At 35.9% G+C, this 13863-nt stretch overlaps 1 protein-coding gene across 1 annotated transcript; it reads right to left on the reverse strand.

Moving 5' to 3' along the window:
- Positions 1–10333: 10333 nt before the first annotated feature.
- LOC149176699 (proton pump-interactor BIP131-like) lies at positions 10334–11101 on the reverse strand. The gene has a single exon (XM_089421538.1). It carries the CDS (start codon positions 11099–11101, stop codon positions 10334–10336), a length of 768 nt encoding a protein of 255 aa, XP_089277664.1.
- Between the last annotated feature and the right edge of the window lie 2762 nt (positions 11102–13863).

The following is a 13863-nucleotide window of genomic DNA, read 5'->3' on the forward strand; positions in this document are numbered from 1 at the left end:
CTATCCAACCTACCCTCTCCTCCAATTTTCATCAACCAGGTGGGTTAAACATAAATTTAATATTGTTTAATTATGCTAAGAAAATAATAGGATTTTTGGTAAAATTTTGAAAAAAAAATTGTAGAAATTTTTGGAAATTTTATTTATGATTGTCAAACTTTAAGATTTAGAGTCTTAAATATTTTTAATAGTGTTTATTTCCACTCTAGAAAAAATGCAAATATTCTCAAAATTTATTATAAAAGATAATAATAACCTAACCAAAAGACACTCTAACTAGTATTTTGTTTAGATTGCATGCTTTAAAAGTATTTCTATATTAATATGTTTCTATTAAAGATATATAAAAAAACACATGAATAGAGCTTTTTAACCCAATGGAGGACAAGAGAAGTACCTAATGTTAAAAGGACATGTCTATCTTATGGTTTTCCCTCAACATAAAAATATTGGTATATTTGGGTTTTACTTTATTGCAAAGTATCTTCTCAATCAATGAGTGTGTATGATAGTATGTGAAATGAATTTTTTTTTTTTTCTACATAAAGGATGGAATTACTCCAAATCCAATTAAATATTATATTAACCAAATATATTATTATTTTATAGTTGTTAGTTAAAATAAAAATCATGATATGTTAAAATGTAAATTATTTTACATGTTATTATTTTATAGTTGCTAGTTAAAATAAAAATCATGATATATTAAAATGTAAATTATTTTACATCTTATGATATATCGTTTTCACACTTAACATAAAATTATTAAAAAAAATTGTTTGGATAGAAATAGAAATATATTATAAACACAATTTCAAAACACATAACTTTTTATTATAATTGTTTTTTTTAATAAATTGTTTAAGTAAAATAACAATTTAGAAAACTATTCACTCACTATTATCATTTCTTCTTACACCACTGTCATCACCAAATAGTAGAATGTATGAAGACATGAACCTAAATATCAAAAAAATTAAACTTTGTTATTATATTTCAATTTGAAATATCCCATCCTTCAACATTTAGCTTTTGTCAAGTTATCACTTCTTAGTGTTTTTTCTCATCAGATGACAATTAATGACGTCATGCATAGGAAAGGTTGTTCTTATTGCTAGAGGTTAGGTGTATGTGTCTAGGTAAGCCTTTTTATGAATGCAATTCCAACTGAGACTCAAACCAGCATGAAACATTTTCTCATGACTCTGTTGCACAAGCATGTGTTGTTTAAGAAGGAGTTTCCTCTTGTTTGCTTGAGGCATGGATTAGGAGTAAATATTCATTTCCCTTCAAATTAATATTGTTCATAGGACAGAAAGGAAGTTGCTTGGATCTGATTAGAGGCATCTGAGTTTTTATTTTCAACTTAAGAAGAAGTAGTTGATGTTGAAAATGAAACAAGAAAATCCTAATTTAATTTTGTCCTTGAATTAAATTATGAATTAAATTGTAATTCTAATTCTCATAGCAACTTGTAATAGTTAACTAAGTTAATTTGACTTAGTTGGCTCAGTTAATTCGAGTTGGGAATCTATATAGAATCATGTAGAATGGTTCCTAAATTTTAGGGGCCCAGGTTGAGTTTATTTTGAGTTGTAATTATTTAATTCAGTCTAACTAAGTTAAAGTCAGCTAAACTAGTTCCAATGATGGAGGAATTAGTGGGAGATCTAGTGGTGGGGTGTAACCTGTAGTAGTGGGGTGCAACCTGCAGTGATCAAACAGTGAACTAGAGATTCACTCATAATTAACTCATGCATGTCATATTAGAGTAAGACACATTTGAGATTGGAGTTTAGTGGTAATGTAGTATCAATTGTATAATGATCTGAATTGTACAGGTGGTGCATGTAATCAGAGGAAGGCCTATGATGGATTGCGTAGTTATGGATGAGGAAGTTCCCAATTAATATGGGCTAATTCCTTACAAAACTGCACAATGAAATAGGAGCTTGGCAGGCAACATATTTGGCTAAGTATTGGCTGGAGCTTGTTTATGAAGCAGTGAGACAGATTGAGATTGTGTAGAGGTTGCTCGGGCTTGAGAAAATCATTGTAATATTCTCATATTTTATGATTAATGAAATATCCAAATAGCAGGGGTTTTTAGTTGTGGCTTTCCCTGAAAAATTATTGTGTTATCTGTGATTGAATTCTTTCTTTTTTATGCTTCATGATTTCATCGATCGTTTATTGTTTTTGTTGATGATAGAGTAGATTCAAGTCTATTTTTTTTATCATATTACAATTAGCAATTTGAATCTACAACGAATTTCTACATGGCTTTAGAAGAGGAGAATACGAGTCTGTATTTTGTAGGAGAAATCGAATTTGCAGTATCATACTTCAAAGCCAGCAGGATGTCTCTCTATGGATTGGGACTCAAATATGCCCTTAAGGGTAGTTTGAGCTATATTTCTTGGAAGGACAATATGGAGGCAGTGTTGGAAGACAACAAGCTTAAGGAATTCATAGATAAATATATTCCTAAGCCAGTTGATCCTTAGGATCTGGCAGAGTGGAAAAGTGTGTGGCAAGGGTGAGAAGGATTATCCTAGAAGGAGTTTGAGATCATATTATTTCGAACCTCCATGGTAAGGAAACTCCATTTGCAATGTTGAAGGCCTTGATGGACCTGTTTCAAAACAATAGTGACCACGTGAAGTTTCCACTTAAGGAAAGGCTCAAAAAGATCAAGATAGAGGAGGGAGACATAATACCAAAGTACTTGACCAAGTTCACTCTATGTCAGGATGAGCTTGGAAATTTCAATGTTATAGTTTCTGAAGATGATCTGGTGAGCCTAACACTTCTAAGACTTCCCAAGAGCTAGCGCAGCTACGAGGAGTCAATTAATGGGAGGGAAAAGCTACCAAAGTGGGAGTGATTGTGGTATGAATTGGTATAAGAAGAGATTTGATGGAACACTAGAGATGGATCCTCATCCAAGCATGATGAGGAGGAGAAATGTGCCTTAGTTGGGAAGGCAAAGAAATGGAAGGGGAATTCATCCCATTCCAAATCATATTCCAGTTAGGGTGGCAAGAAGAAGGACATGTAAAATATTAAATGTTTTCACTGTCATGAGCTGGGACATTTTTATGAAACCAGCTCAAGAAAAGATAGAAAATATAGATCAACGCCTTAGAATTCAGCCTCTTCGAGGGGGCAACCTCCTTTACATTACATAAATGAACAATTCTTGGATGATACAAATGACAAAACCTCCTTTCTATATATAGGAGTCTAAGGAGTCACAATATAATCTAGTCGACCTAACAATAATAATATAAAGCCACAAAAATAACAATAGAGGGATTCTATGGGGCACAAAAGTAACAATATGGGGGTAATAGGCGCACAACAATATAAATAAGGGGTATAACTACAATAGTAATGGGGTAATAGGGGCCTAACATGCCCCTCTCCTTCAAAAAGTGTTTTCCTCAACGCTTGAGTAGTTCTTGATGCTTCTGTATAAAATTCTTGTCCTCCCATGTGGAATCTTCAGCAGGTAAGTTCTTCCACTTGATGAGATACTCTGAAATTGATCGATTTCGTAGCTGTCAGGTTCTTGTTTCTGTGACTGCTCCAGGTTCCAATATGATTTTTCCTTCCTTTTCAATATCTGGCAATATTGTTTGAATTGGGATCTTTTGCAAGTTTCGAATAAGTGGCCATACTTCTTTGTCCTTCTTCCATTCATCCCTTGCTTCGTTTATCCAATCTAGTTGGATAATAGAAATAGCACAAAACAATGCTTCCACATCCTCATCCTTGAAGAGTCTTCCCATTCGGTAAGGTCGCCATTTTTTAAGTGCATGTAGTATTGCCAACGTTTCCTTCTCATGAATAGCTTGCTTTAGATGTAGCAGTAAAAATACCCACTCGCTTACATCAAAACATTTTTCACTATGATGTTGATCTACCTGTTGTTTCATTTGATTTTGCACTGAAGTGGCGCTATCCTTTAAAAGTTGGAGAACTTGTTGTTGATGCTCGATGTGATCTTTCACTGCTTGAACCTTTTTCTTCTTGATATGTCCTTCTATCTTTAGATTTTGAGGAGTGGTAATTTCTTCCAATCCTTTACAAGATATGGTCGGATTCATTTCTTGATGCTCGATGTGATATTTCACTTCTTGAACATTTTTCTTCTTGATATGTCCTTCTGTCTCGCTAGTTTGAGGAGTGATAATTCTGACCAGTGAATTACAAGATATGGTTGGATTCATTTCTTCTTTATTGATGTGATCTTTCACTTCTTGCACCTTTTTCTTCTTGATATTTCCTTCTATCTTGAGAGTTTGAGGAGTGGTCATTCTTGCCAATAGTTTACAAGATATGTTCTGATTCATTTCTTCTTTCTCTAGGGTCGGGTCCTGGCATATATCCTCTTCTTTTGATGTTTCTTGATCCTTTTCTTCCTCCTCTTCATACTCTATGTAAAATAATTTCTTCTCAGCACACTTATGACCTTTAGTGCATTTGCTATCACAATTGTAACAAAGCCCTTTTTCTCTTTTTTTTTCCAATTGTTGTGGTGTAACCCTTGTAGGTTTTGGAAGGCTAGGAGGAACAACACGTCCATATTTATAGTTGTGAGGGGTAGACTTCCTTGTTGCCATAATTTTACTTTCAAATATGTCACAAAGCCCTTTTACCCTTTCCAATTATTGTGGTGTTGCTCTAAAGAAGGTGTTGCTCTTTGTATCCTCATAATGTGCTATCATTTCCTCCGTGAGAATTGACCACGTAACAAGTTTTTTACGAGAACAAAGCCCTTTATACCATAAAAATTGATCTGGTTCTAAATATGAAGATGCAATACATACCTTTTGTAACAGTGGTACACCATGTAGATCAAAATATTGCTCCATCTGAAGTATCCAATTTACTGGATCCTTGCCATCAAACTTCCTCATCTTGCTTTTTCTTGATTTTAGGACCTCGAACTTGAAACGATTGTAACTATGTACCTGTGGATATTTAAGTTCTGAAATTTCTACTTGTAGTAGCCCTCTATGTCTTCTTTCCAATGCCACCAGTCTGATCCAAATTGGATTCTCCAAGATATAGTTATGCACAATATCCCGCAGTGACCTGATTATAGACTAGTTCAGTAGAGCGAACTTGTATGAAGTGCCACGTGTCACTGTTTCAACCTTTGACTCTAAAAAATATATAAAAGAAAACTACAGTCCGTCCTCTTTCTGCACCTTCTTACGAAATTTCAATCTGATGCTCAGAAAGAATGTTATGACGATTTTCCTCAGGTCACCTGTTTTGAGTGTAATTGAGGAGTATGCAAAAAGACCAACTTCCTCAGATCATATCTCCGAAAATATCGTGCGAAAAGCTCTGAAAGTCGCACCCAAGGTTCAGCACGATTTCTTCTCAAATGGGTTTTTTTTGCGACTTCTGAAACATCACAGAAAAAAGTTATAGCGAAGATGCCACGATGACCTGTTTGGAGCAGCGAAACCCTAGAATCCAAAGCTCTGATACCAAATGTTATGAAACCAGCTCAAGAAACGATAGAAAAGATAGATCAACGCCTTAGAATTCAGCCTCTTCGAGGGGGAAACCTCCTTTACATTACATAAATGAACAATTCTTGGATGATACAAATGACAAAACCTCCTTTCTATATATAGGAGTCTAAGGAGTCACAATATAATCTAGTCGACCTAACAATAATAATATAAAGCCACAAAAATAACAATAGAGGGATTCTATGGGGCACAAAAGTAACAATATGGGGGTAATAGGGGCACAAAAATATAAATAAGGGGTATAACTACAATAGTAATGGGGTAATCACTAGTAGTATAGGGGCCTAACAGACATTATGCCACAAAGTGTCCACACAAGAACATCGGTAATAATCCTTCAAGAGGAGCAGCAGGTGAAGCTCTTGCTTCGCAATTTGAACTAGATTTCACCGTCATCGCTTTCATGGTGACATCAGTGATGGGTGGTGTGTGGTACTTCAATAGGGGAGCCTCATTCCATATGACCAGAAACAAAGAGTTCTTCAGTGACTAGGAGGAGAAGGACCTCCAGATGCACATCGAAATGGGAGATGATGGGAGGTATAGTGTGACCTACATCAGTATTGTTACCTTTTAGAGGGAGTCTGGTTATCCTCTCATATTAAAAGATGTCATGTATGTTCTAGGTTTGAAGAATAATTTGGTTTTAGTTTCCATGTTGGAGGAACATGGCTACGATGTGATATTTAGCAAGGGAAAGGATTTCCTTTGTCACATAGCCTCAGGATAGGTGAAGTAGATCAAGATTTGGGTAAAGAACCTCTACAAATTAGATGTATTAGACTGCGCTGATTTGAGCACTAAGGAAGAGAAGGTGTAGATCCGAGACATCAGTGAGTTGTGGCATAGAAGATTGGGTCACTTACACCACAGATCTTTGAAGATCATGCAACAAATTTGTACAAGAACTCCCAAGGGTACACTAGAGCAGAGAAACACATGCAAAGGGTGTACACTGGGGAAGTACACTAAATCTTCCTTTCATGATAAAGACAATTGAGTGCAAGCGATCCTTGACCCAGTTCACTCTGATGTGTGCGGACCGTTCTCAACAACCTCCACAGCCAAGCACATGTATTATGTAATTTTTATGGATGATTTTTCTCGTAAGTGTTAGATTTTCTTCATGCAGAAGAAAGACCAAGTGTTGGGTGATTTAGTTGTCTGCTAAATCCCTGTCATTTAATTTATCAATCCGGGGAATCGTAAACTTAGAAGCATAAAACAGGTGTAAGAAGTTTGTTTAGAATGGAAATGCATATTACAAATCTAAACTATCTGATCTATTTTATGAAAGCATAAAAACTATGTTTGATCAATGGAATTATTTTACTTTATAAGATAGAGAAGAGTCTCTTGTTCAAGAGTCCTGATTGTCCTTCTACCATCTTTCTATAATAACATTGCCAAACACCTAAGAAAGCAAGAAGGAAAGCATGTAAATGAAAGCAAGTAAATATTGTTTCCAATTCAATTCTTAGCTTATAGAGAAGAGTCTCCTAACTTAGGAGGACTTGATTTATCTAGATACTGAAAGGGAATCAATATTCACATAACTGTAATCTAGGAAAGCATATGAGAAAGTAAATCTTATTTCAATTTAATCTAGCTCATGGAGAAGGGACTCCTAACTTAGGAGTTCCTGGTTTTCCTTCTCACATCAAAACTAGCTATTGAAAGGAGATCAACCTTCACACAACAAAACATGGCCACAACATGAATTCATACTAAAATCATCTACAAGTATTTACAAGAAAGAAATAAGATGAACATCATTAGTATATTCACAACATTACTTTACAACAAAGTGCACTTATCTCAGTATGGGGATCCTTCCATTCCTCAATGAGCACACATGAACAACTATCACACCTTAAGAATCAAACAACACTCATAACTCATGATTTGGAGAAGATGATATTATTCATGTTGAATGAACAATCATAAATTTGGTGCTAATGAATAACTGATAATTGTTTTCTCTCCCTCCTTCATCTTAACATGATTTGGAGGATGCTCCTCTTATTTATACATGAATTAGGGATATCTACTCAATAAATGTAGATCCCTTAAATATCTACTAGACCCACACTTGTCTCAACTTATCCCTAAATACTAGATACAAATCCCATGACACATCAAAATCTCCATGATCTTTCTCCTTGGAATATGGTCCACCTCTTGAGTTGAAATTCGAATTTGATCTTGGGAGGCCACATAAGGGTGCCTTGGAAGCTTCCAAATGATCTACACATGTCATCAAACTCAAGCCACTTTTAGGTATAAGCAAATACATGTTATTTCTCTAACTTTTAATCATAAATTCACTCTAAATACATTAAATTAATAACTTTGGAAAATGAAAATATAAACTCATATGGTAATGGAAATATAGGGTTATGTAATGATAATGAGATGAAATGAGGTGACAAAATGAGGATAAAGGTGAAAATGGAGTGAAAATTGAGGTTAATTTGGAGGCCCAACATACCCCCCAACTTAAGTTATTGCATGTCCTCATGCAATCTATTACATTGACTTTTGAATTTTCTTGCTTTTACATGAACTTTGGCTGATATCGATTTTTTTAACTTCACATAATTTTATTTTTGACAACCTCGTTCCTTTTTGCAAAGTCTTCTCTCCTAAAAACATTTGCTTGCAACATATTATTTTGGTTGGTTCTTGTGTGAAAACCAAAATTTGTTTAGTATTGGTTCTTGTGTAACAATACTTTCACTGTTTTTGTGTTGCATCAAAAGATTTTGAAAACATTTAATCGAGTGCAACATATTAGTTTGGTTGGTTCTTGTGTAACAACCAAAATTTGCTTAGTATTGGTTCTTGTGTAACAATACTTTCATTGTTTTTGTGTTGCACCAAAAGTCTTTGAAAACATTTAATCAACCTTTCTTTCTTTTATCATTATTTGCAAAACATGTAACATTTGAATCATAATGCAATAGTAGTTGTTTGGAAAAAGTATCTTGGTTAGGATGATATGTGTAGAAAGGACATATATGACATATGGAAGGTGATAATGGAGTATGGATGTCATGAAACATTTTCCAAAAATTATAATTTTATTATTAAAGGAATTGTATGATAAAAATCTAGAAAAGAACATACCTTTACTTACCTGAGTAGACAAACTGTGTATATGTAGAAATGTGTAGCTCCTACTGTTGAATCATGGAATGAAGAATACAAGAATGTGATCTGTGTCTTGGTTGCATATATGATGGATGAAGTTGCGAGTGTGGATATTTTACTACTATTACTGAACCTGTTGAATCTTCTCTTGAATCATATAGTCTTTGTCTTGTCCCATATCGTGGCACAATTCTTTCCATGTGAATGAATGTGTCGATGTCGAACATGGAAAGAAGTCATTGGATTACCGACCATTGATGAATGTCGTTAACCAATGTGAGGCAAACTCACCATTAATGTCAATGAGTGCCAAGGTACCCAAGTACATCTTGCGAAATGTGAATGAATGAGCTGATGTCGAGCCACTTGCAAAATCCAACAAACAAGGGACATTAATGTATTCCCATTGTTCATTGGCGAGAAGACTTGCAATTAAGGCATGCAAGCCTCAAGGTACTAATAATGACACTAGTCTTTATCCCAGATAAGGTGCTGAGGTCGATGGGTCAAGACTTGTTGAAAGGTGGGCCTTAAGGAATCCCAGATCAGTCAACGCGAGTTCGTACAAATGATTGGTAGGACTATAGATACAAGATGTTATGGTCAAATAGTTTTTATGGCAAGGAAAGCAAGGCAAGAATTTATTCATGAGGTAAAAAGATGAACTGAAAGGTAGGCAAAAATGTATGCGGCTCAGAAAAGTAGACATGTATGAAGTCATGATGGATATGGAAATGAATCAATGGACTTTAACATGGATGACTGATGAGGCCTTGTAGGAGAAGTGTGGGAAACAAATCATGACAACAAAACATTTCTCTGTAGCCACAAATGTCACGACATTTGTAATTAACTCCTTCAAGCTTCAATAATGAATGTGATTTCGAGAGATCACATCTTCATGGACTTGGATCATCGCACACCTGTCAAAGCTCAGTTCAAATATTGCATGAAAATTGTAAGAGCTTTTTGAAGAACATAAAATACAAGTATAAATGCTAGCAACAAAATAAAATGAAATTAATTTTTTACCTGTTGCCTTTGTGCACTAGTTCCTAACTCCAACAAGACAAGTTAGCATAAAATGTTTCCAGCTATTATGAAATGTCCATTTGCAATTTTTTGAAATTTTTTTATTTTTGTTTTTTATTTTTTTTTAATGTTTTTTTTATTTTTTGATATATATTTTTTTATAATTGCTTTGATTTTTTTTTTTTTGTTAAATTAAAATTTGTTTTGGATTGTTATAAAAATAAAAGTAAAAAAATGTTTTGCATTGTTTTGATTTTTAATTTTTTTTTAATTATTGTTGTTTTTTTTTGTCTAAAATAATTTTTTATTAATTAAAAAAATTATTAGTGATTCTTTTACATTATAGTACTATAAGGAAAGAACAAGTACAGCCGGACTTACGTTGATAACAAAACCAAAAACAGACCACCCTTATAGAAGGCCTGTGTTTGCCCTACCTAAAAAAGGACCCTTACAGAATGGTACCAGTGTTTGTCAGAATATAACACAAAAATATCAGTGCCATATGAGAATACACGCCCTATGTTATGAGAATACACGCCCTATATTAGTAATTGTAAACGTCGGGTCAGTCGCGATATGCAGCACTGGAATTAGGGGGCATATTGTGCATTTTGAGCTCTCAACTTTCTCTGCTCGTATTCCTCTCTGAACTCTTTATTCGCATTCCATAATCTCATGAACTTTTCAACCTCCAGCCTCGATCTGTCTTCCAGAGCAGAAGGGTTAGGGTTGGCGAGGTACTCAAATATTGCATCGTCGATCTCGGCCCGCATTTGCAAACAAAGTTTATTGTTTTGATATCGCTGCTTCCGTAGTTGCTGTAGAGATGGATATACCTCGCCCATCCGATTACTATAGTATTGGATGTCATTGTCCAGAGAGGAAATCTCGAAATCAAGTTCCCTCAACTCTTTTTTCACATTCCAAATCTCTTTCAATTTCCTCTTCAGGTTCCAATCTTCAATGCTCAAATTTTGTCCTCTCGATCTCTCCAGATCTTTTAACTGTTTCAGCAGGTGGTTCTCTTCTGCTCGTGTATTCCGACCGCCCTTTATTTGAGCCTCCAGTTTTCTTACCTCTCGATCAATCTCAGCTTCAGATTTGAATGTATTAGTGTCTTCGCCGGCATTTGCTCGCACTCTCACGTTCTTGAAATTGAACTGCAATTCCGATAACCTTTTACTTATTTCGTTGCAGCGTTCTTTGCAGGCCTTTTCTTCAGCGAAGAGAGGCTTTAACTTCTCTACAACTTCCCTCCGCTTTGCCCCTGTGGCTCTCATGGTCTCGATTATCTCAGAGCGGGCTCTACGACTCTCAGCAAATTCTCTCTCGAGCGATTTCAACTCGGGCAACTCCATTTATAGATGTGTGCAAGGGTGTGAGTCATCTTTGGGTTTTTTATTAGTGTCATTCCACTTGTTGGATTTGGTTCCACTTGGAGATTTCTTGGATCTCTTACTCATCCCTGGGCGAATTCAGAGAGGCAAGTGTCATAGGAGAAGTTTCTAGAATATTCCTTGAATATCCACTTAGCAAACTACCTCGGACATTTTTCCATCCTCGCTCATCACACCCTACAGAAGGCCTCAAAAATATGCATCGCACCTGGCTAGTGTAGAAGTCAGTATGCATTGCACCCTGATAGTGGAGCAATTAGTATGGTCCTGTTTAGGCCAATTCTGGATGGTTTTTCAGGTGGAACTTTTGGGGAATGATGTAATCAGTTGACCATATTTTTTTAGGGTATGAAACAACAATTTTAGGGGTTAAAGAGCCCTAGTTTATCGACATATAAGATTGAGGTTGAAGTGCCCAAATATGTCTATAACACCAAGACCATCCCACATGTATCTAGTTTTACCACATCACACATCACCTTATTCTTAAATTAAGAAGTTATTGCAAATGGTAACATGCATTTCTCAGTTACTTGTAATTTATGATTTCTTCTCATCTAAAGTAAAGTATACGATTTACGATTCTTTATGGTTTTCAATCACAATTTCTTAACCACTTTTTCTGAAATTAGGTTAGCTTGAGATCCACTATCTAGTAATGTGTCAATATTTGTATGTTTCATAACAAACCTTATATGAAATAACTTGCGGCTGGAACTGTTAGAATCATTACATTCATCAAGTTTACTGATCATAACCAATTTTGCGATCTACGTCTCGTCCCCTAAATTTGACCCTAGGTCTAACAGTTTCGCTATTGCTGCAACCTTTTGGTTCCCTTTTCTGATCCACTTTGGTTTCATTTCAGGATGCAATTGCCAATAGCGATCGTCGTCATAGCCCTCTTTCTTGCAATGCTTACAAGAGAGATTTTCAACCTCCTTCTTGCCGAAGTTTACTTTCTTCAATTTCCCTATTCCCTTGCCCTCCATTCTGGCTGTCGATTTTGATGATGCCCCAAATCCCAACTTACCTGCTTCAATGTAAGTCGCTTGTACTGCCACTTCATCCAAGTTAGTAGGACTGAACATAAATACAGTATTGCGAACATACTCAGGTAATCCTCCTATGTATTTCATTAGAGTTTCTTGAGTATACGAAGGAATATCTAACATCAAAGCCTTCTTACGAAACTCATCTGTATATTACTCCATTGGATGACCTTTCTTAACTTTTAGTCCTTGCCATTATATTAAAGCTTTTACCTTATATCCCAATGGATAAAATTGATTTCTAAGTGCAGTAATAAAATAAAACCATGATGGAAAAATCTTACTTATATGCTAAGTACCTTTCTATAACTTACTCTGCCTCCAGATCAATGTTGTTCCTGCTAAATGAAAATATGTTAGTCTGATTTTGACTTCATATTCAGTGATTCATTACATGCTACAATATACCTCCATTTTCTTGATGCAGTTGTCAAGATTCCCGGCATCAACTTCTCCAGTGTACATGGGTAACTCGAACTTAACATCAAATTTCAACAACGGTTTCGAAGTTTCGGTCAAGAGAGAAGTGATAGGGTCTTTTTGATCACTTTCATATTTCTTTCCAGATTTTGATGGTTGTCCTTCTTTGTCTTTAGATTTTTTTGTCTTAAACTCTCGATACATTTCTTTGACCATGGCTCGCAAAGTCATGAAAGCATCCACGAAGCCTGCATCAGATCCAAACTAATAATCACCACTTCCTTCTTTAGCCATCTCTTCTCCTTGAGTTTTCCTTCTTCTCGAGCCAACTTCTGGATCTCCTTCAATAAGCTCTCCTTCACCAAGCTTTGATTTTATCCTGGTGATCATGAACACTTCAAATCATAGTTATCAACAACTCGCTCTCATACCAAATGATCCCTAAAAAGATATTTAATTGAAATTGTGATTTTCTTATGTTTCAAAAACAATTTAATGCATGAATTATTAGAACACCATTTAATCATATAAACTGTAAAACATGGAGAACTGAATAATAATGTTGCAGTAAAATAACTGATTTCTAATAGGGTGACGTAAATGTTCAATAAAATAATCCGATGAAATAATGGAATGGAAGTGAATCAAAGTTTTCTCGCTTGCATTTGTTCTGTTTTTGTTATGATGTGCGATGAGTGATGATGCCTCAAACACTCTCACTCCTCTCCAATATATATGGGTTGGTGCGGACCCATGTCCACCCAACCATCATGTCACTTCACCAAGTGTCATGTGTAAGTTGGCCTGCATATAATATTATGTCAAACCAACTCCATTTTCACCATGTCACTACCCCATCGTATGTCGTTGTCTCTTGGGTCAACGATGCCACCCGCTCGTCCAACTTCTCACAACGTTCTACACATGGGCACCTCGCCCATCTCGGGTGTGCACCCACCCAAACACCCAACTCGAGTTGTCCAACGCACTCAACTTGCCATTGCCCAACGCACACACTCACCCACCATGCACATCTTCTCGAACTTGTCCACCGGTCACCGTCGCACCTTGTTGCATGACTCAACCGTCATAATAGGTGGGCACTCACCCAACACGACGCGTCCACTATGTGTGCACCCATCGTCGCACATAACCGAACACCCACCTCCGAGTCACCTTTAACCAAACGCTACAACTTTAGTCACCTTTAACCGAACACGGGTGCGCGTCGCATATCTTGGGCGTGCCTTC

The sequence above is a fragment of the Pinus tabuliformis genome, chromosome 4_1, assembly GCF_031772625.1.
Source record: "Pinus tabuliformis cultivar Carrire ecotype Pingquan chromosome 4_1, CPIR1, whole genome shotgun sequence".
In the NCBI taxonomy this organism is placed as follows: Eukaryota; Viridiplantae; Streptophyta; class Pinopsida; order Pinales; family Pinaceae; genus Pinus; species Pinus tabuliformis.